This window comes from Colletotrichum graminicola (assembly GCF_000149035.1).
Source record: "Colletotrichum graminicola M1.001 genomic scaffold supercont1.8, whole genome shotgun sequence".
Lineage (NCBI taxonomy): Eukaryota > Fungi > Ascomycota > Sordariomycetes > Glomerellales > Glomerellaceae > Colletotrichum > Colletotrichum graminicola.
In genome coordinates this window covers 353410-378000 of record NW_007361012.1, presented here as the reverse complement: position 1 = coordinate 378000, position 24591 = coordinate 353410, and the positions used below count along the sequence as shown (strand labels likewise).

Sequence of the window (24591 nt, the reverse complement as noted above, 5' to 3'; positions counted from 1 at the left end):
ATGGACACCCCCGAGGATGCGACGCCCACGTCCGGCGCTGTTACACCCCTGACAATGCCTTCGACGCCGGCCAAGCCTGGCTTTATACCCTTGGTCACGGTTGTCGACTTTCACCATGCCCGTGGACCTGAAGTCGAACTGTGGTTCGGCGCGGCGGAGGGCGTCGACCCGGCGGTTGAGTATGACTGGGGTTTGTTGCCGTTCATGGCGCTGAGCGACGGCGCGCATTTGTGAGTGGCACCCTTTCCTTCGCCAGCAGGGCTTTGCTCGATTTATAGCCGCAATGGTCGCCACCATGTGGAGGACGAAAGGCTGACAGACGGGAAACAGGTCAAGCGAGGACTTTTCCTACTTCACCCTCCTCCGCCCCGCAACCGCCACGGGGCCGGCGACGTCCCTCTTCGGCATCTCTTGCACGCGGCAGCTCGACGCCTCAAAGCTCCTCAATCGCCCCGCCGAGGTGACGCGCTCGACGGTCCAGAAGGCCGTTGTCGTCATTGCCGACACGCCGCAGCACTTTGGCATGATGCGTGAGCGTCTCAGCGTCGTCACCCAGGCGTGGTTCGCCCAGCGCGAGTTTACCGACACGGAGATACTGCGCCGCTTCCAGGAGAGCCTCGCCGAGGAGAAGGAGCGCGGCTTCCTGACGGACGAGGAGAGCCGTGATCAGCACCTCGGAATGAGCTTGCGAGAGTTTGTCCACGAGTTCAAGTGGCAGACCCTAGTTCTGTTCAAGTGCTGTCTGCTGCAGCCAAAGGTCTGTTGAGCCTCTTAAAGCCAAAACAATATGCCACTTTCGGTGCGATGAGAAGCTGACCAGACACCCTTCGCAGATGCTCTTCTTTGGATCACGTTGCGAACGGCTATGCATGATGCAGTTTTCCCTAATCTCTCTGATACCCGGCCTAATCCGTAATCTCATCGACTGCGCCGACCCGGAGCTGAACAACTACGAGAAGAGGCTGGTGCGGCCCACAAGCCTGCGGACCAGCGATCGCAACTCCCTGCTCACTTACATGGGCCTACCTCTCCAGATATTTGGCAAGGTACGTCCGCCGCGGCCCGCTCGAAGAGTTCGAGGCACTGACAAGGCGTACAGGGCAGTCTGTTCGGGCCATATACCCCCCTCCAGCAGCTCGACATCCTCGCCGACTTTGGCACCAAGTCTTACATCGTCGGCAGCACAAATTCACTTCTCCTGCAACAAAAAGACCGCTACAGCGACATTTTAATCAACCTCGACGACCATACGGTCAACGTCACCTCGTCCTCCCTTAGGAATTCGCTGGCCCTCTCGGCCGCCGACCGTCGCTGGATCGACTACATCACACAAGTTGTCAATGATACGTGGGACGACGCTAACCCGCAACGGCCCAACACCATGGGCTATGTCGGCAGTGAAGAGTTCATCCGCCTCCAGTTCGAGGAGTACATACTCTCCCTCGTATCCTCCGTCAAGTATCACAGCCACCTTCTGGCGAACCCGAATAACCCCCGCGCCCTCCTCCCGCACATCGAGGGCGACCCATCCTACGACTACGGCAGCGATTTCATCGAATCGTGGTCCCGCACAGAGAACTATCGCATATGGAACGGGAACACGGACTCGCACCTCTTCGACGTCGTCGAGCCGCGGCACCCTTGCGCCGGCGGCCTCACCATCGACGACGTCCAACGCCGTATCGCGCAGCAGGTCCAAGATATGCACCTTGACGAACGCCTTGCAGTTGGTAAGGAGGTCCTCGGGCGGAACTTTGCTGTTGGCAAAGAAAAGGCGTCGAACATGTTCAACAAGTTTTATGCCGACATGGAGGCCTTCCGCGAGGCGCAGAAGAAGAGGGCCGAGGAACAGCGCATCGCGGCAGAGGCAGCTGCCGCCGAAGCAGAGAAGGCCGGCGGGCCCGCTGTCGCATCTGCGGCATCATCGGGTGGAGCCACGGATGCGGCAAAGACGCAGGGCAATGCGTCGGCCTCCGGGAACAAGGCCTCCTCGTACGTTAGCTCGTGGGTGACGTGGGCGGGCGAGAAGCGCAAGGCCGGATGGGGCGGTGCTAGTGGCAGCAGTTCCCCAACCACGGCCAGCAGCGGCGGAGGATACGGCTGGGGGCGTGGATGGGGCAAATCCAAGACGGACGCTAACAAGGCTGGCAACAGCGACAAGGACTCGGCCTCGATATCCGGGTCGCGGGTGTCCACGTCCTCAGCGGGTATGGACATCAACCAGAAGCGGTCGAGCGACAGGCATGATTTCCAGCCGCTGACACAGGGCTCGTACACGGAGTCGGTATTCTCAGCGGGCACCGTAGAGTCGGAGATGTCCACGAGCCCCACGGCGGACCGTCGGCCGCAATCCAAGGAGGGTCTTTCCGCCGCGGCGGATACGGCAGAAGTGACGACGCCGACAACGGCCACGGCCGCCGCCGAAAGCGACGGCAGATTGAACGGAGGGGTGAACACGATCACTAAGCCGGTGGCCCCTGATGCGGACAGAGAGGAGGAAGGAACGACTGCTCCGGTCGCCGCCGTTACGACCACCAAGGCGCAGCAGCCAGAACATGAGAGTGACGACGAAGACGACGACGACGCTGATACGAAGGAATCGAGAGCCATGGCCGCTGCTGCCGAGGCGGCGGCCGAAGCGGCCAAGGCCTGGGGCAGTGATCGCTGAAGAGCGCGAGATACTCGATAAACCCACTAGGCGTGGCCATGTAACACTTTGGCGGAGACCGAAACATAAACAATACGGCAGTACAAGGCACGACATGACGCAAAACAGCATAGCAGAGCATTCGCGAGTCCGGGGTCTGGGTTATGAACTGCATCTTAGAGGAAAAGGGGGGAGGAGAGCTGGGATGGTCGCCAAGGCCGCCGCCGCCGACGACAAGATCACGTCGCATGTGCTGGATCGAGTCCTCTCTTTCACCCCCCCCCCCCCCCTCCTCTGCATTTTACCTTCTTACTTGTAGCTTTAGTCATATATATATACAAGCACGCCACGAGGAGAGAGAAACGACACGAGAGGACAAGTCCGTTCATGGGCGTTGGGGGTGGTTTGGGTTTGGGAGGTTTCCTGGATCCGGTGCTGATGCAATTGGATTTTTTTTTTTGGTTTTTGTTCGAGATGGAATACGGCAGAATCAGACCAGGCGAGAACAGAAACATGGTCAAATTTGAAACCGACGAGTGCCCCCTCTATGATTCCCTCTAGAATGAGTGAACTGCGGCGGAATGTGAGATGGTCGAGTTGCCGCGCATGGGATGGCGAGTGCCGCCGACCTGGTCGTGCCGTGGACTCCTCGATGTCTTTTTTTTTTTTCTCTTTTCTTTTCCATCCACGTTGACAGGCGCGAGATAGCGTGTTTGAATCTGCAAAGGGGCAGTCGTCTCAATCCCCCCCTCAGCCTGTTGGATTTACATGAAGAAGGGGGGGGGGGGGGGGGGGGGAAAGGTCGTTTGTGTGCGTATTCCCAAAGCTTCTCTGGCCCCAATTTCCGCACGGGGGGCTCAACCTTTACCCCCCAAGGGTGTGACAGACCCCCGGAGGCTTGAATACCGTCCTTCATAACCGGTACTGTACGTCGGGTAATCCGATGTTTAACTTCATATTCCGTTCCTCCGGTAGGGCCCGCGCCACAAATCCGAATCTATCGGCAAACCCTGAATACTACTCGCGTATGAGAGACGACTCTTATTTTCTTGGACTGATGGTAGCCATCCGTACTTCGGGCCATGCGACCGAATGCAGACATAAATACGGTTAATGCCGTTCTTACCAACCAAGACCAGTTGTTGGCTTTGGACGATTATAGTCATGCAACTGAGAGTACGGATAGTTCAGCGCGGAATACATTACAGAAATGAGGGCCTCTATATCCTCCACCAGGAATAAGGAACGCGCTGGGGCATACCCGGCAACCTCCCTGCAATTGGCAATCATCCAGAGTAGGGGGGGGGGGGGGGGCGACGGCCAACGCCGCCCCCTTCCCCCCCTTTTTTCTTTTGTGCATATTTACAAAGGCAAAAGAAAGGCCATCTCACGCGGTCGCATCTTTGGTCTACATCGACCTTTGGATCATTTCTGTATTGCTTTCCCTCCCCCACCCTCCCGAGTTTGAGTTTCCCGAAGAATGAGAGAAAGGGAAGAGATGAAAGAAAAAAAAAAAAAGAAGAAGAGGAAAGGTTCTGACTTCCTCGAACATGAACGAGTAAATAAACAAGGACGGGCGAGGAGGCAGGGACAACCCTCCACCTAGTCCTCCCAGATGGCGGCCTTGGCCTTCTCGGCGGCCTCCAGCCGCCTCTTGTCGGCAGCCTTCTCCTCCTCCCGGCGCTTGCGCTCCTTTTCCTTGACGGCCCTGTCGTAGGCCCGTTGCTCCTCCGTCATACGGGGCACCTTGACGCCGAGGGCGCTGGCGATCATGCGCCGCGCCACGGCGTCCGTCTTCTCCGGTCTGCGGGCGCCGCTGCTGCCGCTGCTGGCCGCCGGAGAGGAAGAGGCGGAGGGGGCGGAGGGGTCGGCGGCGGCGTACGGAGAGAATGACCGGTCTGCCGCGCTGTACGTCGGGGAGATGGGGGTCGGCGGCGGGGCCTTGGAGCCGTCGGCCTGGGGCGTCGCCGTCCCCTCCCGCTCTCCTTTGTCGTCGTCGTTGCCGCCCTCCTCCTCATCGTCCACGTCCTCATCTTCCCAGGAATCCGCCACCGGCTCCTTAATCTTCTTGGCGGCGGGCTTCTTGTTGGAGCTGTCTATTGACAGCTTGGAAAGGGAGGACGGGAGGTCTGGCTTTTGGCTGGAGGAAGGCATGGTGGCTCGTGTTGAATGTTTGCTTGCTTATATGTATGTGTTTGTGTATATACCGAAAGTGAGTTTGAGAACGTAAATATGTGAGGTCCAAGAGAGAGATGACGGGGTATTGATTGAGAGAGGCCCGCAGGAAGTCGAGATAGTCAGGAACTTGGGTTGCGGTTCCGTCGGGAAGCGAGGGCAAAAAGTGTGGGTAAGGCCCCCGGAGAGCAGGGAAGGGAAGATCGCCGGGTGATACAGGGTCCCTTGGGTCGTTTCCTCGATGGAGGATCAACGGGGTGAGGCACTAGCAATGTAAAGATTGCAGTCTGTTATGAGTTGAGCCGCGGGGTATATAGAGAGACCGGGGACTTGGATGGGCGCCGTTTCGGAGCAGTCCTTGGTCTGATATGAGGCGCTCTATCTGCAGATCACGATGAGTGGGAAGAGTAGAAAAGGGGGGGAGGGAGGCAGGTCTCTCGAGCAGGTTGGATAGGATCCGGGAAAAGGCCTCGGCTTCTTTCAGCCATGCGAACGGACCGTGTTAGATGGGATGGCGGGACGGCACTGGTGTGTTGGGTCTCCCTTCCCCGCAACGAGTCAGAGAAACCGGATGGCACTGTTGCAGGCAAGACAGTTACATACGATTAGTACACGGTTGGCAGAGGTCTAGCGGACGGCCGGAGCATCGTGGCGTACTGTCCTGGCAGACATCGAACACGGTAGCCATCTGCTGACATCATGGTATGCAAGGCAAAGTGTGGTTCTCCAGAGCCACCAGTCAATGGCTGCCCCCTTTCTCAGCCCAAGGCGCTGTTACCTGCGGCAGGCCACCACTGACCACATTTGAGGTGAGTCTACGGAGTATGCATCTTGTACTGCCGATAGCAGGCCAGCCACGCACGTAGCGCAGCTGTGAGGAGGGGGGCAAGAGAGGAGGGGGTGTGCGCTTCCTCGTCCTCAGAGAACGCCGCCCCGCTGGCAACCGGGGCCGAAGTTCTTCCATGTTCCAGAGCAGCCACTGCTGTCCGCCCCCCCAGGAACCACCTACTGGCCACTGCACTGACGGCGAAATGTCAGTGCTCACTAATTTTTTTTTGGTGATGTCGTTTACTCTTCATAACCCCCCCGGACCGGTCTCCACAATAGCTCAAAGGTTACTCCGACTCACCTCTGTTCTGTATTTGTAAGGCGTCAGGAGGCGATGCGCATCGTGATCTAGGACTCGAAGTCCTTTCCCCCCCATTCTGCACGTTTCCATTGCCCGTTCTAGCTCGTCTCTTTTGTCCACATCCATTCCCACCCCATACCCAATTGCATTGAGCAGCACGTACAGCGGCACGCGCCCATTCGTCTCCGGCCCTGTATTACCCCATCATCATCACTACCACCACCACCACCACCACCACCACCACCACTACTACCTGCCGCCATCGGAGAGCTTCCTCAACCTTTGACTTGCAACCCCCATCGCCGGCAGCATGGTGATGCGATCGAGCTTCCCCAGGCGCCTGACGCTCGGCCGTCCGGCAAATTATCTTAGACGGCCCTATTCGGTTTCGAGCAGCAGGTTACCCGTCGCCAGCACCCCGAGGTCCTCTGCCTCCACCTTCGACCGCCTATTCCTCAACCCCCGGAGTCAGCGAGCAGTCGCCCCGTTCTCGACGTCAACACGATGGCTGAAGGAGGAAGACAGCAACAACTTCTTCGACCCCAAGGTCGAGCCCCTGTCCGACGAGGAACACAAGGCAAACATCAAGAACCAACGCGAGTTTGAGGAGAAGGAGCTGGCTGAGGCAAAGAGCTCGACCTCTGACTCCTCCGCCAAGGGCGACGGGTCTGGGGCTGCCTCGCAGGACGGCAAGGCTGGCAGTGCCGCCGGCGGTTCATCAGCCGGATCAGGGGGCGGTGACGACAAGGGCGACGGCAGCGGCAGACGCGGGCGCAGGGCATCTGACAAGAGCCTGCAGAAGCCCGTCGTGCCCGACGTCTACCCCCAGGTCCTGGCCATCCCCATTGCGAAGCGGCCGCTGTTCCCTGGTTTCTACAAGGCCATCACCATCAAGGACCCGAACGTCGCCGCCGCCATCACCGAGATGATCAAGAGGGGCCAGCCGTATGTCGGTGCCTTCTTGTTCAAAGACGAGAACCAGGACGAGGACGTTATCCGCAACGTCGATGACGTCTACGATACCGGTGTCTTTGCGCAGATTACGAGCGCCTTCCCCATGCACGGCGAGCAGGGCGCTCTGACGGCCATCCTGTACCCTCACCGCCGCATCCGCCTGTCGAGCCTGCTGCCTCCCGGAAAGGGGGACGCCAAGTCGAGCGAGGCCAAGGTCGAGCCGGTACCCGAGCCGATACCCCCGAAGCCCATCGAAGAGGAGGCGCAGCAGGAGAAGAAGGGCGACGTCGTCGCAAGCTTCGAGGAGAGCGCTGTGGCCCCCAAGGCTGACCAGCCGGCAGAGAAGTACGAGCCCACAGCGTTCCTCAAGAGATACCCCGTCAGCCTCGTCAACGTCGAGAATCTGACCGAGGAGCCCTACGACCCTAAGAGCGCCGTCATCCGCGCCGTCACCAACGAGATCGTCAACGTCTTCAAGGAGGTCGCCACGATGAACAGCCTCTTCCGCGACCAGATCTCAACCTTCTCCATGAGCCAGTCTACGGGCAACGTCACGTCCGAGCCGGCGAAGCTGGCAGATTTTGCCGCGGCCGTCTCTTCGGGCGAGCAGGGCGAGCTGCAAGAAGTCCTGTCGAGTCTCAACGTCGAGGAGAGGATGCAAAAGGCCCTTGTCGTCCTGAAGAAGGAGCTCATGAATGCCCAGCTCCAGTCCAAGATTACCAAGGACGTCGAGAGCAAGATCACCAAACGCCAGCGCGAATACTGGCTGATGGAGCAGATGAAGGGTATCCGCCGCGAGTTGGGTCTCGAGTCCGACGGCAAGGACAAGCTGGTCGAGAGGTTCAAGGAGAAGGCGGACAAGCTGGCCATGCCCGAGGCTGTACGCAAGGTCTTTGATGATGAGATCAATAAGCTCGCGCATCTCGAGCCCGCAGCATCCGAGTTCAACGTCACGCGGAACTACCTCGACTGGCTGACGCAGATCCCCTGGGGCCAGCGCAGCGCCGAGAACTTTGGAATCAAGAACGCCATGACGGTCCTCGACGAGGATCACTACGGGCTGAAGGACGTCAAGGACCGTATCCTCGAGTTCATCGCGGTTGGAAAGCTGCGCGGCACCGTCGAGGGCAAGATCATCTGCTTCGTCGGCCCTCCCGGTGTCGGAAAGACGTCCATCGGCAAGTCCATCGCCCGTGCCCTGAACCGCCAGTACTACCGATTCAGTGTCGGTGGTCTGACGGACGTGGCCGAGATCAAGGGTCACCGGAGAACCTACGTCGGTGCTCTGCCCGGTCGCATCATTCAGGCGCTGAAGAAGTGCCAGACGGAAAACCCGTTAATCCTCATTGACGAGATCGACAAGATCGGCCGCGGCTACCAGGGCGACCCCTCATCCGCCCTGCTCGAGCTGCTCGACCCCGAGCAGAACAGCTCGTTCCTGGACCACTACATGGACGTCCCCGTCGACCTGTCCAAGGTCCTCTTCGTCTGCACCGCCAACATGACGGACACCATCCCGAGACCCCTTCTCGACCGCATGGAGCTGATCCAGCTCTCTGGCTACGTCGCCGACGAGAAGAAGGCCATCGCCGACAAGTACCTCGCCCCGGCCGCCAAAGAGGCCGCGGGTCTGGCCAACGCCGACGTACAGCTCAGCGAGGAGGCCATCGAGGAGCTTATCAAGTCGTACGCCCGCGAATCCGGCGTGCGCAACCTCAAGAAGCAGATCGAGAAGGTCTACAGAAAGTCCGCGCTCAAGATCGTGCAAGACCTCGGCGAGGACGTTCTCCCCGAGAAGGAGGCCCTAACGGAGGACGGCAAGGAGGCTCTGGCCGAGTCGGAGAAGAAGACCGAGGCGGCACGAGAGTCGGGCGAGCAGCCCGCCGAGGCCGCGACCACCGAGAAGCCCCGGGTAGCTCTCAACGTTCCCGACACGGTCCATGTAACCATTGGAAAGGACAACCTCGTCGACTACGTCGGCCCCCCAGTCTTCACCTCGGACCGACTCTACGAGGTCAACCCTCCCGGCGTCTCCATGGGCCTGGCCTGGACCCAGATGGGCGGCGCCGCCATGTACGTCGAGTCGATCCTGCAGGCGCCCCTGCGGCCCAGCAGCCGGCCCGGCCTCGAGATCACGGGCAACCTCAAGAACGTCATGAAGGAGTCGTCGACGATTGCCTACTCGTTCGCTAAGTCGCTCATGGCCAAGGACTTCCCCGACAACCACTTCTTCGACAAGGCCAAGCTGCACCTGCACGTGCCCGACGGCGCCGTGTCCAAGGACGGCCCCTCGGCCGGCATCACCATGGCCACCTCGCTCCTCTCACTCGCCCTTGACACCCCCGTCAACCCCACTGTCGCCATGACGGGCGAGCTCACCCTTACTGGCAAGGTGCTCCGCATCGGCGGCCTGCGCGAGAAGACGGTCGCCGCCCGCCGCGCCGGCTGCAAGACGGTCATCTTCCCCAAGGACTGCATGTCCGACTGGCTCGAGCTCCCGGAGGTATGTCTACACCCACACCCCGTTCATTCACACGCCCGATGCGCGTTCACGCGAGAGTTTGCATGCTAACATTCACCGCTACTAGAACATCAAGGAGGGCATCGAGGGCAAGCCCGTCGCCTGGTACTCGGACGTCTTCGACATCATATTCCCCGAGCTCGACCGCGAGGCCGCCAACAAGTGCAAGACGTGCGAGTGGAAAAAGGCGCAGGACGACAAGAAGAAGAAGGACAAGAAGAAGAAGCGGGACGACTCTGACGATGAGGACGACGACTAGATCCCTCCATCATCCCCTCCCCCCCCCTACTCCCGTCCCACGACGACGTCACACATTTAGTGTTCTGCTCGTCCGCCGCGGCCCATGTCACGCCATCTCGGGAAGCAAGCCCCACGCCCATCTTCCCCGCGTGTCCGTTCTTCAAAAGGATCCTGCATCATTCCCGCAGGTCTCGTCCTCCCCATGACGAGTGCCCTGTCATACCGACGGTCCCGCGTCAGCCGGGGCGGGCAGTCTGAGACGCGTCAGTGGGCATGGGACCGGCTAGGCGGGAGCTGAGGAGCTGATGGGCTGAGCGGGCGTTCTGGCGAAAGGAAGCACAAGATGGGGGTGGTTTCATCATAAGACGATTAGACGCACCCGCATTAAACTTTACGGCACGATGGCATATATCTCACCTCCGATACTGCATCTCTACTCTAGATGGTCTTTTTTTCTTGTTCCTTTCTTATTTTCAATCTGTAATTGTTTGGCTGGGATTCGACGGGTGTTGTCGACGTGGAAAGCGAGCCGGGACCGGCTGTGTAAGAATAGGGTTGTAAAGGCACCCACCCAATCGCATAAGGAGAGTAGATTGCGCGGCAGCCATTTCCGCGCAGAGTCGGTGGTTGTGAGTCGAACTGCGAGGCGTGCGATCTTCGCATAGCGGCAGAGGAGCGAAATATTGTATACTACCAGCCCCAAGCCGGGGGGTGTCTGAACCCCTCGGCGACTCAGCCACATTTTGATCACTTGTTCCCCTTCCTCCTCCAAGACGTGTGGTGTTGCAGCAGTAGTAGCCATAAGCGACAGCATCAGAATTCGATTGGTTTCCCGATCAAGTGGTGTGGTAACTTCCGGTTGATGCCGTTCAAGGCGAGCATGAAGACTGGGACGGGAGGGCCAGGAAAGGAAAGCACCAGCTTGCCGGAAACGCTGATGCCTGCAGATGCGGCCGGCCTGGCCACAATCATGTATACGCATGTCGACGGCTGCAGTATGGGCGCGCTGGTAAGACGGCCGTGCTGTGCATTACGTCTAAGTCAGACTGGTGTATGGGGTGCCCGGTCGCGGGATGGTATTGGAGAGCCAAGGGCATCCAACGAACGGTGGAGCATCCGTCTCCGTGCCGCTGGAGAACCAAACACTCGCGTCTTCTGGCGCACGACGGGCGCTGCTGCCCGAGAAGAATCCGAGTCATGGTGACAAGTTGTATGCGCCTGATTGTGGCCCAACTTTCTAGGACCGAATGAGCCCCGAGCAGCAGAAATCGAGGACATGCTAAGTTGATGCAGAATTATCTCTTCGTCACGGGTTCACTGGCGACAGCGGGAGGGATGCCAAGGGTTTATGGGTGCCATGTCCATCCAGCCAGGCGGGAGTGGTGGGGTTCGCGGGTAGACGTTCGGATCTGTCAAAGAGCGAGCAGACGGGACGACCCTTGCATCGTTTTACCTGCCTTTTCATCCCACCACCAATCGCACTTGTGAATCTCCGAAACCGTCCTCTCAGTGAATTCAAGACGGGAGATCATCAGGTCCAAGTGATACGGCGCTTGACGAGGAAGCATGGCTATGTCTGCTGCCGGCCTCTAGAGTCGCTAGCGAGCTGGAGGGAGAGAAGGTTGCTGCAAGAATGGATTGTCAACGTCTGTGCCGGTGGCAGATCCCGGACGACCGGGAAGGGCAAGGAAGCGGTCCTTTCTGATGTCAGGGCAAGCTTGAAGGAGAATCCTGGCCGTGCCTCCGGAGCAGCCTGACAGCCTGTCAACAGGGAGACAGCCTCATTATTTGGGCTGCGTCGATGCCCAAATGCAAGCAGTGCGTGAGGAAGGCACCTTACATCGGACCTGGCCACTAACGTTGACCAACCGGCAGGGCTGACAACCAAAGAGCATGTAGCAAGCACTCTTGATTGCGTCTGTCATTTGAAAGCAGCATTGGCCCAAAAACAGGCCACGGCCGTGTCAATTTTCAAACCAGCAGGGTTCCTTAGAAAGCAAATAGCCTATGAGGGCAGAGGAAGTGTCAGAAAAGTAGTGTTCCAGCCGGCACCAACCTCACTGGATAACACTCCACGACGATGGGTCAGTTCGTTTCCGTGCGCTGCATTGCAGTGCTATGTCGCGGTTCCATCGGCTGCAGCTCAGGAGCTGTCGTGTCACCTTGCAAATGGTATGGCGTCAGGCAGTGGAGGGCGGAAACGTGACAGAGACGACTGATTGGTGGTGTTGGCCCCTCAGACTGCGGACGAATACAATGGGTTGCGCAGCAGGCGTCCTTGACGCACAAGGGCGGCGAGCACGTGGATATTTCTTCGTCCTTGCTTAGTTTTCCGGGCAGAGGTCGACGCAGATAGACGGAGAGGATCCATCAGTTGTAAGATTGCGCAAGTGCCCGATCTTGGATGCAAGTGGGCAAGCGAAGAGTGTCCTCTTGCGCCGTCATTTGTGGGAGATAGCGGGTCAAGACAAGGAGAGGATTTAGCCAGTAACGGATTGCTCTCGAGGTGCATTCGGCGCGGTGGATTACGAAGATGTCGTTGGTGTGACTGGTCGTTTATGCGGAATCCCACGGTTCTGGAGTCGTTCTGGTCAAGGGCAAACCTCCCACACTGGGAATAAGATTTCGGCGGCAACGGTCAAGCGCATCTGTGAGTGCAAACGGTGACGGATCAATCGGCCAAGATATGCCGGGTCCAGATTTTTGAGATAGCCAGCCCCTGAGTCACCAATTAGACGAAGCAACGGGGGTGTCTTGTGGTGATCAGATTGACAAGCCCCCCGGACGGGGGCCCGGGCGGTAGCGGTAGTATCTCAAGCCCCAATCCGCTGTCTGTATCCGATCTCTGTCTGCCCAGCTGCCCAGCACCCTGGTTGATGCCTACATCGACATGTGGGCCAGGTAAGGAGGGAAAGGGCGGTCAATTGCTTTATGTGAGGCCAATTGATTGAGGAGACGGCGTGCAGTGACGATGTGGATGTTTGGCGGGTTTGAAAGAAAGGGACGTGGTTTGAATGCGAGCCCAACGAACCCAACGCCCACAGAAAAAAAAAGCAGCGGGGATCCAATCGCCAGAGGAGGGCTGAGAATGGAGGTCATCGTACATGAGAAGACGGACGCTAAGATGACGGGGAAGAGTTCGTGGTGGTGGAGAGCGGCCTCATGCCGGGCCCTCTCACGGGCCCCAATTGCTCAGCTGGTGTCTTGCAGAGAGTGCCATGACTACCCAGGTACCTTACCTACCTACCTAGGTACATACCTAGGGTAGGTATTCGCAAACCCTCCGCCGGCTGGGAGTACGATGACGATGATGATTGCCGTGGAAGGCAGCTAAGAGGCAAAGGAAATGCACGCTTGATACTTGGAAGAAAGGCAGCTGCAACTCATCCCAAAGGAGGAGGCACCGTCCCTTGTACAGTTCGGAACGGGAGGCAGTGAAGATCCACGGACACTAGTCTCTCTTCATTCATTCCTTCCTTCCTTTCTTTGACAGCTTGGGCATCGCCGGGACATCTGACGTCCAAGTGGGCGGAGGGGGAAAGAAGAAGTGGACAGCGCATCACCGTTAGGAAAGCCCCACCCCTCCACAAATAGGTTAGGTACCTCAGTGCTCCCTGCCTAGGTAGGTAAAGTAGGTAAGCTAGGTAGTCAAGCTCCCACAAACCATTCCATATTCATCCAGTGACAGCCAGCCATGAGGTGGAAGGGCGTGGTGCCTGAATGCCCAAGTGAGGTCAGAAAGCATGGCATCTTGGTCACCTACCTACCTATCCACAACACCTCGTGTAGGCAAACAGCCATCATTGAGCAACGTGCCTTAGCGTCCGTTGGCCTTTTCCCTCGTGCCAGCCAGGGTTCTCCAATCTGACTGGCCATCTGGCTAGCCATGTTCCTTAACCCTCACATGCGCGTCGCTCCTCAGTTTTAGCTGGGGAAAAAAAAGGCATCTTGAAGAGCGCCACTGCTATTGGCACGGGAGCTCTACGAGGTCTCTTCCGGGTGCCCAGCCTCCCAGCCTCTTGTAACAACCAGAAACACGCGGTCCCGATATTGTCCTCACGTACGAACACTCCCTCCCCTCCTCATGCGCTACTCCTGCATGCGCATGCATTACTCTGGATATATACCCTCGCGACAAAAAGTAAATTGTTGCTCCAGACCCCCAGACCAGACGCAGGCGCTGACGCCGAACCCCACGACGGCGAGTGCCCAGGGCAACCGTCAACGGTGCCCCTCCCCCTCCTGCTTCTCTTGGAACCCTCCCTCCCCTGCTTAGCTCCTCCTTGCCGCTTACTTTCCATACAAACCACCCAAGCCCAATGTTCGCCTCACCTCGTCGTTTATTTGTCTGTCGGCCACCACCTACCAGCACATCACGACGACGTTTGCCTTGGCCTACCCCGGCCATACATATCAGACTTTTAAACACGCTGTCGTCAACACACACATATCTTGCGTCTACGTCGTCCGGCATCATCCTATCCTACCTACACCACATCTGACCTACCGAGACGCAGGGCGGTCCGACTCAGCTTCGCTGACGCACGTTACACTGCCACCCCGCCTTGGCCTATCACCTTACGCGCCAGAACTATCCCTCCATCGTCAAAAGAAAACAACTGCACACGCGCTGCCGCCCTCGTCTGCCTGACTACCGTCTAAAGTGAGCCCATCCGACCTTGCCAGTCCCTGGGAAGAAACCTACCTCTCAGGCTCGGCCTCTGTCCCCCTATTCCTGAATGACAGCAAATGCACCGCAGTAGCACCACCTGCACACACCAGTCACCTACCGACGGTCTCCCGATTGGGGTTCGAGATTCCTCCAAAAGGCTCGTCGAGTCCCGGCCGATCCTGCGTCCTCCGCCCCCCATCACTCTCGTCTGAACATGGTCTTGCCCACCATTGCTTCTCTGCACACTTCCACCCTCCATCGTCACAACGTCTGATGTCTCATTTTGCGTGCGGCTGCCTGCATACTGCCCGTAACGTTCGAGTTACAACCGGACGTCCACAAAAGGACGCCCCTCGTCATTCTTGTCTCGCGGTGCCCGCGCCCGGCCACTTCCCAGCCGCTGTCAACCCAATTTAGCTCAGACCCGGCACCAAACCTGCCCAGAACCAGGCTGGACGTTGACCGTCTCTCGCTCCAAGGCCCATCCTTGTCCCCCGCCTGGTTCGCTCCCGGTCAAGCTTACGGGCCTATCCCTAATTAAACACCTCGTCCCCAGGACCACACCGCTTGGAGCCTCACCTTCTACCGTCGTGACGGACTTTCCAGAAAATATATCGACGACATCTCGCTGTGCCTCCCACTTGATTGATGATGGCGCAAACGAGTCCATCTCCTACGGAGCCACCGCCCACATCGGGTCATCACTCCACCAGCTTCTTGCGCAAGCTCTTCGGACGAAACAATGCGGCTCCGGCACCCGTCGGCCCGCTTCAGGCCAAGGAGCCCGAGCCCGAACCTGGGCACGAGCCCGACCCGGACGACCCGCAAAGTACAGGCCTGGTGCGCCGAGTCTCTAGGAAAGTCGTGCCCGGACTTCCGCGAGTACAGACCTTCAAACGTCAGCAGTCAGAGCGCAGGAACAACCTCGCACCAGTTGAGCCTTCTCCAGCAGAGAGGCGTGCTTTATCGGTGGACAGGCGCGTGCAGTCGCCACGCACGGCGTCGCAGGCCCAGTCGTTTCCCCGAGCTAGCGCACCGGACTTCCTCGAAAATACCTACGAAATTCAGTCTGCCTCTTCTGCCCCGGCCAGCCCAGTCGAGGAAAAGGCCGAAGCCAGCTTGAATCAGATGGTCGCCCCAGTATCAGCGCCCACCTTCGACGATTCTCATGTGCACGAACTGCAGTCAAATTCCGATGCGCACTCAGTAACAACATCACAATCGCAGTACGAGGCTATGATTCACGATGAGCTTGAAACCACTTGGATTCTTAACCTCAGCATGCATTTCCGCGACAAGTCCAAGAGGGAAAAGTTCTTTGTGACGTACCGAGAAACTCCGACCCTCTGGCGCCGGGTGACCATTTCCCTCGATTATCGCAATGCCCCGGACAACTCTCTTGAACTGGATTTGATGCACACAAAGTCTCAACGCGACAAGAGCTCAAAGATCTACGAAGCCATCAGAGATAGTCTTCAAGACATCCAGTTTTATCACTCTGTTACCAACTTGAAACTACAGACCACCGATGGCCGACTACATGTCCATGTCGTTGAGGATGTAAACGTGAGTCGATCAGTCAGTCAACATCCCCGCTTAGGTGCTAACTCGTAGCAGGAAATCATTCAATACCCCACCGTTCGCCAAGTGCAACACCTGGGTTGCCGGAGGATCAGGGAAAGAGACATTGACTTTGACTCTCACATGTCTGGTTTTGTATACAAGGTTCGCGTCGGCGGCGACGTTCTCATCAAAAAAGAGATTCCAGGCCCCGACACGATCGATGAGTTTCTTTACGAGATCAATGCCTTGAACCGGCTTCGGTATTCGAGAAACATTATCCGATTTCACGGCGTCGTCGTCGACGATGATGACGAGTACGTCAAAGGATTGCTCATCAGCTACGCCGTCCACGGTGCTCTCATCGACGTCATCTATGATAATCAACAGGAGTCCGAGTTGGGTCTGCCGTGGCCGGTCCGAGAGAAATGGGCGCGTCAGATCGTACAGGGACTGGCGGACATTCACGAATCCGGCTTCGTACAGGGTGACTTCACCCTTTCGAACATCGTAATTGACGACGAAGACAACGCCAAGATTATCGATATCAACAGGCGAGGCTGCCCGGTGGGCTGGGAGCCTCCCGAGGCAACGCCACTTATCGAGAGCAACCAGCGTATCTCCATGTACATTGGTGTCAAGTCCGACCTCTATCAGCTCGGCATGGTTTTGTGGGCGTTGGCAGCGCAAGATGACGAACCAGAGGCCCAGGGACGGCCCTTACAGCTCACAGAGGAGCACATCGTGCCAGCTTGGTACCGGGAGATGGTGGACATATGCCTAAGCGATGATCCCAGACTGCGGCTGCAGGCTTCGTCGCTCATGGCTTTATTTCCCGAGCCAGCGGTTGGTGACGATGCTGCTCCCCCGTCTATCTCCGTGGACGACGGCTACACCATGCAGGAGTACTTTGTGGAGGGCTACCAGGGCAATGGCCACGCGCGAGTCAAGACTGCCGAGCCGGCCCATGACTGGTCATACGTCAATCTAGGCCATACCTACGCCGATCCGACGAGAGGCTTTTCTCAAGACCCGTACTACTACACGAGGGGGCGATCCCCTCCAAGCCCGCTTCCGAGTCATTACGGGCGCTGCGATTCGCCTCACATGGGCCGCAACATCTCGAGCTGGGCGGAGGCTAGGAACATTGCACCGTCGTACAGCGACGTTGGAGGAGACGAGATAGATGATCACAAGAGCACAACACCGACGACCAGCAAGGACTCCATCGCAACACCTGAGCTGACGGACGAGACGAGCAGGTCGATGCAACAGAGGCTGGAGGAGCTACAGTGGACACCCCTTTCGAACGACTTTGCAGCAATAGATCGGGCTGAACTCGACCAGACGCCAGGGCAAGTGGATAAGAGACTCGCTGGAGAGGAGCTTTCCAGGGTCGTCTCCGGGACGGAGCTAACGGAACCGCATGCTTTCGTCGATCCCATCGCATCACGGCCATCCATGGCAAGCCCTCTCACAGTCAAGAATGTCGATATAGAAGGGGATAACGCAGGGGGGGACATCATGGAAGAGGCAGGCCAAGTTGGGAATGGCCAGTACGCGGAGCCGGACGCAAAAGAAACAGCAGGGCAAACAGTGCCCCTTGTAACGGGGAAAACAGAACCCAAAAACCAACTGAACAGCAACGACATCTCGAGCGAGTCGGGAAACATCGCGGTTGCAACACAACTTATGGAGCACGAAGATCGGGCTACAACGCCATCCACCAAATATACCACTACAGCAAACCCAACTGCTGCCGAGTTTGAGGCCGAGAACGAGTCGGTAGATGTTGCCGAACAACAGATCCTGCCCGCACTCGACGCAAAAATTCCGTCCAAGGATGATACCACGCCTAAGACTGATACAGATGACAAGACAGCAGCACCGTCTTCCCCAGTGGCAGGAAATCCAGAACTCAATGGCGTGGGCGCGGCATACCTTGACACGGACGAACAGAAGATGCGGGAGAAGGAATCTCTTGACGACGACTTTTCCTCAAACACGGTGGCACTGGCAGCACCAACGGCAACGATGATGACAGCTGTCGAGAAATGATGAGTGTATACTAGAGGGCGCAGCAGTTTTGGAGGTGAATTGCGCATGTGAGCAACTCGATTAACCGGGCATCTGGGATGGCGTCTTTTTTCCCTCGAATGATAGTGCAGCCAGTTTGGAAATCGGATTGGCTGTTCCTACCAGTCATTTGGCATAGCATTGATGTAGATATTCGTACAGTCTGTGACATAAATGATGGACGTCGAATGAGCTTTTGACGAACGTAGTTTTCCGAGACAGTGTGGTTGCAGATCCCCCCATGGTGATATTCGATGAATCCGAAGATGGTACAGCGCTGGTGAGATGTGCTGTGACCCAAATACTGACTACAACATTGATATCGTCAAGTAGGCAGAATCAGATTCGATGGATATAACAAACCAGTGCTGAATAGAGAGAAGCGTCGTCCTGGTAAGCACGATGAAGGGCGGACAGGGCCTGCGAGCCTGGTGTGAAAGTCGGGGTTGAAGCTGCAGTGACAGTGATCGAAGATTCCGAAGGCAAGGAGAAGCGTGTGTCAATCGAGGGCTGTTTTAGACTGAAGTGATGTGTTCTCCCTCCTTTCTCCCGACAACCAGATATTGCCAAGATCGCGATATCGGCTGTAGCCGGAATTAATCCAGGCGGTCCAGACAAAGTGTGATATCGGCTTGGCAACGCTTTGACGGATAGCAGTCGTTGTGAGCGAAGGTTATGGTTTAGATGGATCGAACCCAACCAGGCCTGCTTTCTTTGCATGTCGCCAAGCTTTGGTCGAATCGGACGAGTGAAAGGGACTGGGCGTAGCGGCTCGTAGAGTCACGATAGGTGAAGCTTGGAGCTTGGGGCGCATGGAGCTAGGGGCGGCGAGCTATGGCCCCCAAGCTTCCGGTAGCAAAAACGTTTGGATGAGAGGGAAAAGGGGGAAGAACAAGAGGCGAAGAAGTTGACAGGCAAAGCAAGGCGGGTGTGGCGTTGGTCAAGTAAAGCGCTCCACCTAATCGGGTTAGCATGGAAAGGTTCCAGAATGGCGAATTCTGTCGAAGCAGCTTCGGAGAAGGGGCGAGACGTTCATGAGCCTGGTGATCGAAAGCCAATCTGAAGCTCGATCTCTGGCCATCTGGCGAACACGTGACGCCCCCCGCCACCGACAAGAAGGGATGCACGAAAACGTGAAAGGCGGTCAGAAAAGCGAGCGTGAAGTCATTGAGCCACGCAGCGCCGACAGTGGCTCGAAGGCTAAGACAGGTGAAGACAGCAATCCCTAGGGATAGTAGCAGATATTTTGCAAGTGCCCTTCTGGTATTGTGCAAGTGTCTAACTGTATCTAGAAGGTCATTATGTCAGCTTAAGCAAAATTTCACCTACAGCAATATTCTAACTAACCTAGCTAATTAGGCTATTAGACTTATAGCAGTCCTATCATAGTAATATAAAATCAAAAAGACCTTAGATTTAAATAATTTAAAGCAAAAGGGATAGATTGTTACTAATAAGTAATTAGTTAATTAGAACTTTATTATATTATATAACTATTTACAGCCTATATTAGTTCAGCGCTCTATATCAATCCTCTACTTTATGTCTATACCTATAGTGCCTAGTGAAAGGCTGCTATAGTAGAGGCGGTGTAGGCTGTTATTATGCTACTAGTTATTAGATTACTAGCTGTTACTACTATTATTATAGCCGTTAGTTAGTAATAATAGATTTATAGTAGTAGTACGGAGTAGGTAGGATAGCTACTAAATTTAGTTAGACACTTGCATAATACCAGAAGGGCACTTGCAAAATACCCGCTACCGCAATCCCTGGTCTGTTCTGCCTGCCATGGGGTGGAGGATTGCGGGGCAGGGTCCTGTTTCTGTTGGGGATGGGCCGGGATGCTAGAGTGGGAAGAGCGGATGTCGTATTTGAAAAGGAAAAAAGGCAACTGGGGAAAGCGAATTCGAGACCCGGGATGGGTGCGGAGTTGTCTTATTATGGTAGGTCAGGAGATGCTGAGGCTGCAATGGTGAACAATTTCCCATGGGCTGAACCCAATGTGACCTCTGGCCTCCGTCGGTGCGCTCTTATCGTAAGCCAAGACTTCAACCGATTGCGAAATGCGAAACTGACGGGAATGGAAGAGCCCCCGCTGGCGTAATTCTCGAGTTTCCTCAGATGGTCGTCTCGGCGATAAGGAAGAAGAGATAAGTCATCCTGCTGGTGGAGGGGTCCCAAGAAGCCTCACCACTGGAAAGCTTGGAGGCGACGTGAGACTTCCGTCATTAAATGGAGCTTCGAGTGGAGCACATGTTGAGGACAAACCGCTACCCGCGCTTGATTCATCACTCATCGTGAGCTGGTGACGGTTCACCGTCCGATCGGCGACTCCCTTCTGTTTCTCCGCTACGTGTATTGTGGCGCATAATCCAGCGGGACTTGGGGACGGGAGAGAGCTTGCAATTCATGAACCGCCTCGGTTGAACCTCATGCCTCTCCTCTCGACTTCTCCCTTGTGCTCACTGCCCGAGAAGAAGCGCGGTCAGACGGCGCCCGAAGAGCGGGAAGCGACTGTTGACGGAAATGGTCCAGGTTATTCCAGGCTGGGTATGATAGCTAGCTGCAGGTACAAAGTTAATGCATGAGGTAAGGTGAGACAACAAGCGAGAAGGCCGAAGGCTTGTGGCGCTCGACGAAGCTCGAAACGCTCTTCGGTCGCTATGTTCTTCGTGTAGGAGCCGAGCGCCGTGGACAAAATGTTTAGGAGATCGCCACTCTGGTGTGGATCTGGGGGATAGTATCAGAATGAGAAGGGATTCTCGGACGCGGTTGGTAATCGGCGTTGGCATGGCGGAAGCGAGCCATGAGTTTCGACTCTTCAGCCCTGGAGATGATGGAGTCGTCAGAAGAAAGAAGTACGTACTTTTTGGAGTATGGATACTGTATCCGGAATAGGAAAGGTCGATACCAGTTGCCCATCCGCCCCGCCCCAGCGGCGGCCACATGGCAGGGACCATCCCCCTGCTTCCGCCAATGAACGGCCCGTCATACTGAAAAGCGTTGGGGAAGTTGTTGGGAGCCGGGACCTTTTTTTCCCTTTGGACCGCATCCATCTCGTGCGAGCTTGCCAGTGATACATTGCAGATTGACAACCTCTCACCTCACCCTCAAAATAGTGTAGTGTACAATACACTACAGATAACAGCGAACCCCAGATGCCTGTGGGACCGGGGAGTCGATGGGGAGGATAGCCAACGAAAATGTGACCTGATCCGGGGTTGTCAATCGTCTTATCCTCGGCTGTGCGAAGAGATGCTACGTGGCGGCAGGCTCTGGTTTTGCTTCTGATCCTAAAATTTCAAGCTGTTGATGGCCTGATTCCTACTCGCATCAAGACTGATGACATGTGGTCGCGTTTTGTTGTCCTCAAAGAAAGGGTCCTGTGAGATCTAGATAGTTGGATCTGCCCATATTTGATCCCAACGAAGAAAGATACTTATCCCAGCATCAACAAGAAAACGGTGGTGTTCTGGACGAGGGTGTGAGGCTAATACCTAAGATGCAGCCGTCACAGTCAGGCAATAGACGGATGAAAGGGGAAACCGCCTTCCAAAAAGATGCTGGTGATACCGAGGCGAGTATTGGGTGCAATTACTTAGGTACTACTTACCTGCCTTGCCAATTCAAGGAAACTACCCGTACTACGGACCTGATTATGCAGGGCAGTTCCTGTGTGTGTGTGTGTGTGATGTAAGGCAAGAAGGTCACTTCCTATTATGACCAGTTGGCAACATCCATTGGAACGAGCTGCAAGGGAGGGATCCGTCGCTTGGTACCTTCTTGGATGCAACAGATGAGGGAGGTACATCTCCCTCGTCTCTTTCTTCCCTGCCCACCTGCTTTTTGCCATGCCTCAGCATAATTCTTTCCCGCCATTCGGATACACGCGTTGTCGTCCGGTACTTCTCGGGAACAAGGCAAGAAGGCGAATTCTCTCTGCGGGTCCCCATACCTTTCTTTCCCAGGCTGGAGGAAGCTTCTTCCCCCCTTCCCATCCTCCCAACCCATCCGCTCATTCTCCTCTGCATATCCCAGCCCAGATCGAAGGGTCCCGCTCTTTGGCCCGTAGCCTGCAACACTGTGAAGTCAAAGTCCAACCCACGGCCCAAGATCCGCCTTAGCATTTTTTCGGTTGATTGTGACTTGTCCTGAGTCCTGGACTAAGTGATCTGATTCACAGGACCACCCCCCCTCCCCACCACCATCCCACCCTTCCCACTCACTCGTTTGCTGGGATTTTTTTTTTTTTGAAGCTGGTGGGTGGCGGATACCTCGCCCAAAGGTACCCCGGCCTCCGCGGATACTTGTCCCTCCTTACTGGGGTCTCTTAACCTATGTGTGTCCCTTTATATAATTCACAACTCTTCATCTTCTCCTGACCTTCGAACCTCTTCTTCTTAGACCTCCCCTTCTCACCCAAAGTCCAACACCCAGTCGGCCATCGGACAGTATTTGCCATTGCTGGACGTTGCTTCTTACTCAAGATCATAAGCTTCGTTTGGAGTAGTTGGTACAAACACCTTGGAGTCCTTCCCTTTTCGAAGAGAACTGCCAACCTCTCGATCGTAGCCTGTTGGCTCAGTCCTCTCTTCAACATGTCGGCGACGACTTCGTCCTCTGCCGCCAAGGCCACGCAGGCCGATCACTTTCCCGATGGCACTGCCGACTACGTTCCTGTGCGTGCCTCCAAGGCCTACGACACCAAGAAGCCTCACATGTACGTATCCCATATTCTTGCTGCATGAATTAGCACAGGCTGATGATCGACAGCTCGACCCAGCCTGTCACTCTGGCCAACTGGCACAAGCACGTCAACTGGCTCAACACCACCTTCATTCTGATCATTCCCTTGGTCGGATTCATCAGTTCCTACTGGATCCCTCTGACGTGGAAGACGGCCGTGTTCGCTGTCGTCTATTACTTCAATACTGGCCTCGGCATCACTGCTGGTAAGTTGCTGGATGTCTTACCCCTATAATATCAAGGCAAAAATGTGCTTACAACAAATCAGGATACCATCGCCTCTGGGCTCACCGTTCTTACAAGGCCAGCCTTCCCCTCAGAATCTACCTTGCTGCTGTTGGCGCCGGCGCCGTCGAAGGCTCTATCCGATGGTGGTCCCACGGTCACCGCGCTCACCACCGATACACCGATACCGACAAGGACCCCTACTCTGTTCGAAAGGGTCTCCTCTACAGCCACATCGGCTGGATGGTTTTGAAACAGGATCCCAAGCGTATGGGCCGAACCGATATCACCGATCTCAACGAGGACCCTGTCGTCATGTGGCAGCACGTTCACTTCATCAAGTGTGTCATCGGCATGGGTATCATCTTCCCTACTCTTGTCTGCGGCCTGGGCTGGGGTGACTGGCTCGGCGGATACGTCTACGGCGGTATCCTCCGCATTTTCGTCGTCCAGCAGGCCACCTTCTGCGTCAACTCCTTGGCCCACTGGCTCGGTGACCAGCCCTTCGACGACCGCAACTCGCCTCGTGACCATGTCATCACTGCTCTCGTTACCCTCGGCGAGGGATACCACAACTTCCACCACGAGTTCCCCTCCGACTACCGCAACGCTATTCAGTGGTGGCAGTACGACCCCACCAAGTGGTGCATCTGGACTTGGAAGCAACTCGGCCTCGCATCTGACCTCAAGCAATTCCGCCAGAATGAGATTGAGAAGGGACGTGTTCAGCAGCTCCAGAAGAAGCTCGACCAGAAGCGCGCGAAGCTTGACTGGGGTGTTCCTCTTGAGCAGTTGCCCGTCATTGACTGGGATGACTTCGTTTCGCAGGCCAAGAATGGCAGGGGTCTCGTTGCCATTGCCGGTGTTATCCACGATGTGACTGACTTCATCAAGGAGCACCCAGGTGGCAAGGCTCTCATCTCCTCCGCTGTCGGCAAGGATGCCACCGCAATCTTCAACGGCGGTGTCTATCTCCACTCCAACGCCGCTCACAACCTTCTTTCCACCATGCGCGTTGGTGTCCTCCGCGGTGGTTGCGAGGTTGAGATTTGGAAGCGTGCCCAGTACGAAAACAAGGACATGACATATGTCACCGACTCGAGCGGCCAGCGTATCGTCCGTGCTGGTGATCAGCTTACCCGCGTGTCGATGCCTGCCGCCAGCGCCGACGCTGCATGAATGAGATGAACTGGACAATTTTAATGACAACTTCGGAGGCTTGTTTTAAACCAAACAACCAGGCAGGGCGGAAGATGTGGGAGTGTCAAGGCTTTCACTTCAACGGATGTGTTCCAGCGCAGTCGATCTCGGAGTTCGATTGGGCGGAAGGAGCTATCCTCACTACGACTTGTAGAACTCGTTGTTAGTGGCGCCTTTTTTTTATTGCCACTTCCAGATTTATCTGAGAGTGAGAGCAATTGCCGACCTCACAATCATGGGATATCTTTATGGCGTTTGCGGGGGTAGGCATTGCGAGAGGGCGTTCACGTTGACAGTAATGAGAAACGGTTTAGATTATTAGAAATCAAGGAAAAGAACCCTCGAGGAGGCAAGAATGGAACCATAACTTTCACTTCAACTTATACCTGAGACTGTTGCAATGGACCTTGCATGTAACCATCCTGCCAGCGCCCTTGTAGTGA

At 56.3% G+C, this 24591-nt stretch overlaps 5 protein-coding genes across 5 annotated transcripts; 4 read left to right on the top strand and 1 right to left on the bottom strand.

Moving 5' to 3' along the window:
* GLRG_02788 (transporter Avl9) lies at nt 1-2668 on the top strand (the record flags this gene model as incomplete). The annotated part of the gene is made up of 4 exons (XM_008093473.1): nt 1-230; nt 331-757; nt 834-1046; nt 1100-2668. 4 exons carry the CDS (start codon nt 1-3, stop codon nt 2666-2668), a joined length of 2439 nt encoding a protein of 812 aa, XP_008091664.1.
* Nucleotides 2669-4249: 1581 nt separating this feature from the next.
* On the bottom strand, nt 4250-4801 carry GLRG_02787 (uncharacterized protein; the record flags this gene model as incomplete). Its single annotated transcript, XM_008093472.1, has 1 exon — nt 4250-4801. The coding sequence occupies one exon, from the start codon at nt 4799-4801 to the stop codon at nt 4250-4252; it is 552 nt and encodes a 183-aa protein (XP_008091663.1).
* A 1460-nt stretch (nt 4802-6261) lies between these two features.
* Nucleotides 6262-9685, top strand: GLRG_02786 (ATP-dependent protease La; the record flags this gene model as incomplete). Its single annotated transcript, XM_008093471.1, has 2 exons — nt 6262-9408; nt 9494-9685. 2 exons carry the CDS (start codon nt 6262-6264, stop codon nt 9683-9685), a joined length of 3339 nt encoding a protein of 1112 aa, XP_008091662.1.
* Nucleotides 9686-14989: 5304 nt separating this feature from the next.
* On the top strand, nt 14990-17956 carry GLRG_02785 (protein kinase domain-containing protein; the record flags this gene model as incomplete). Its single annotated transcript, XM_008093470.1, has 2 exons — nt 14990-15904; nt 15956-17956. The coding sequence occupies 2 exons, from the start codon at nt 14990-14992 to the stop codon at nt 17954-17956; spliced, it is 2916 nt and encodes a 971-aa protein (XP_008091661.1).
* Nucleotides 17957-22575: 4619 nt separating this feature from the next.
* Nucleotides 22576-24127, top strand: GLRG_02784 (cytochrome b5-like Heme/Steroid binding domain-containing protein; the record flags this gene model as incomplete). Its single annotated transcript, XM_008093469.1, has 3 exons — nt 22576-22697; nt 22751-22929; nt 22992-24127. 3 exons carry the CDS (start codon nt 22576-22578, stop codon nt 24125-24127), a joined length of 1437 nt encoding a protein of 478 aa, XP_008091660.1.
* Between the last annotated feature and the right edge of the window lie 464 nt (nt 24128-24591).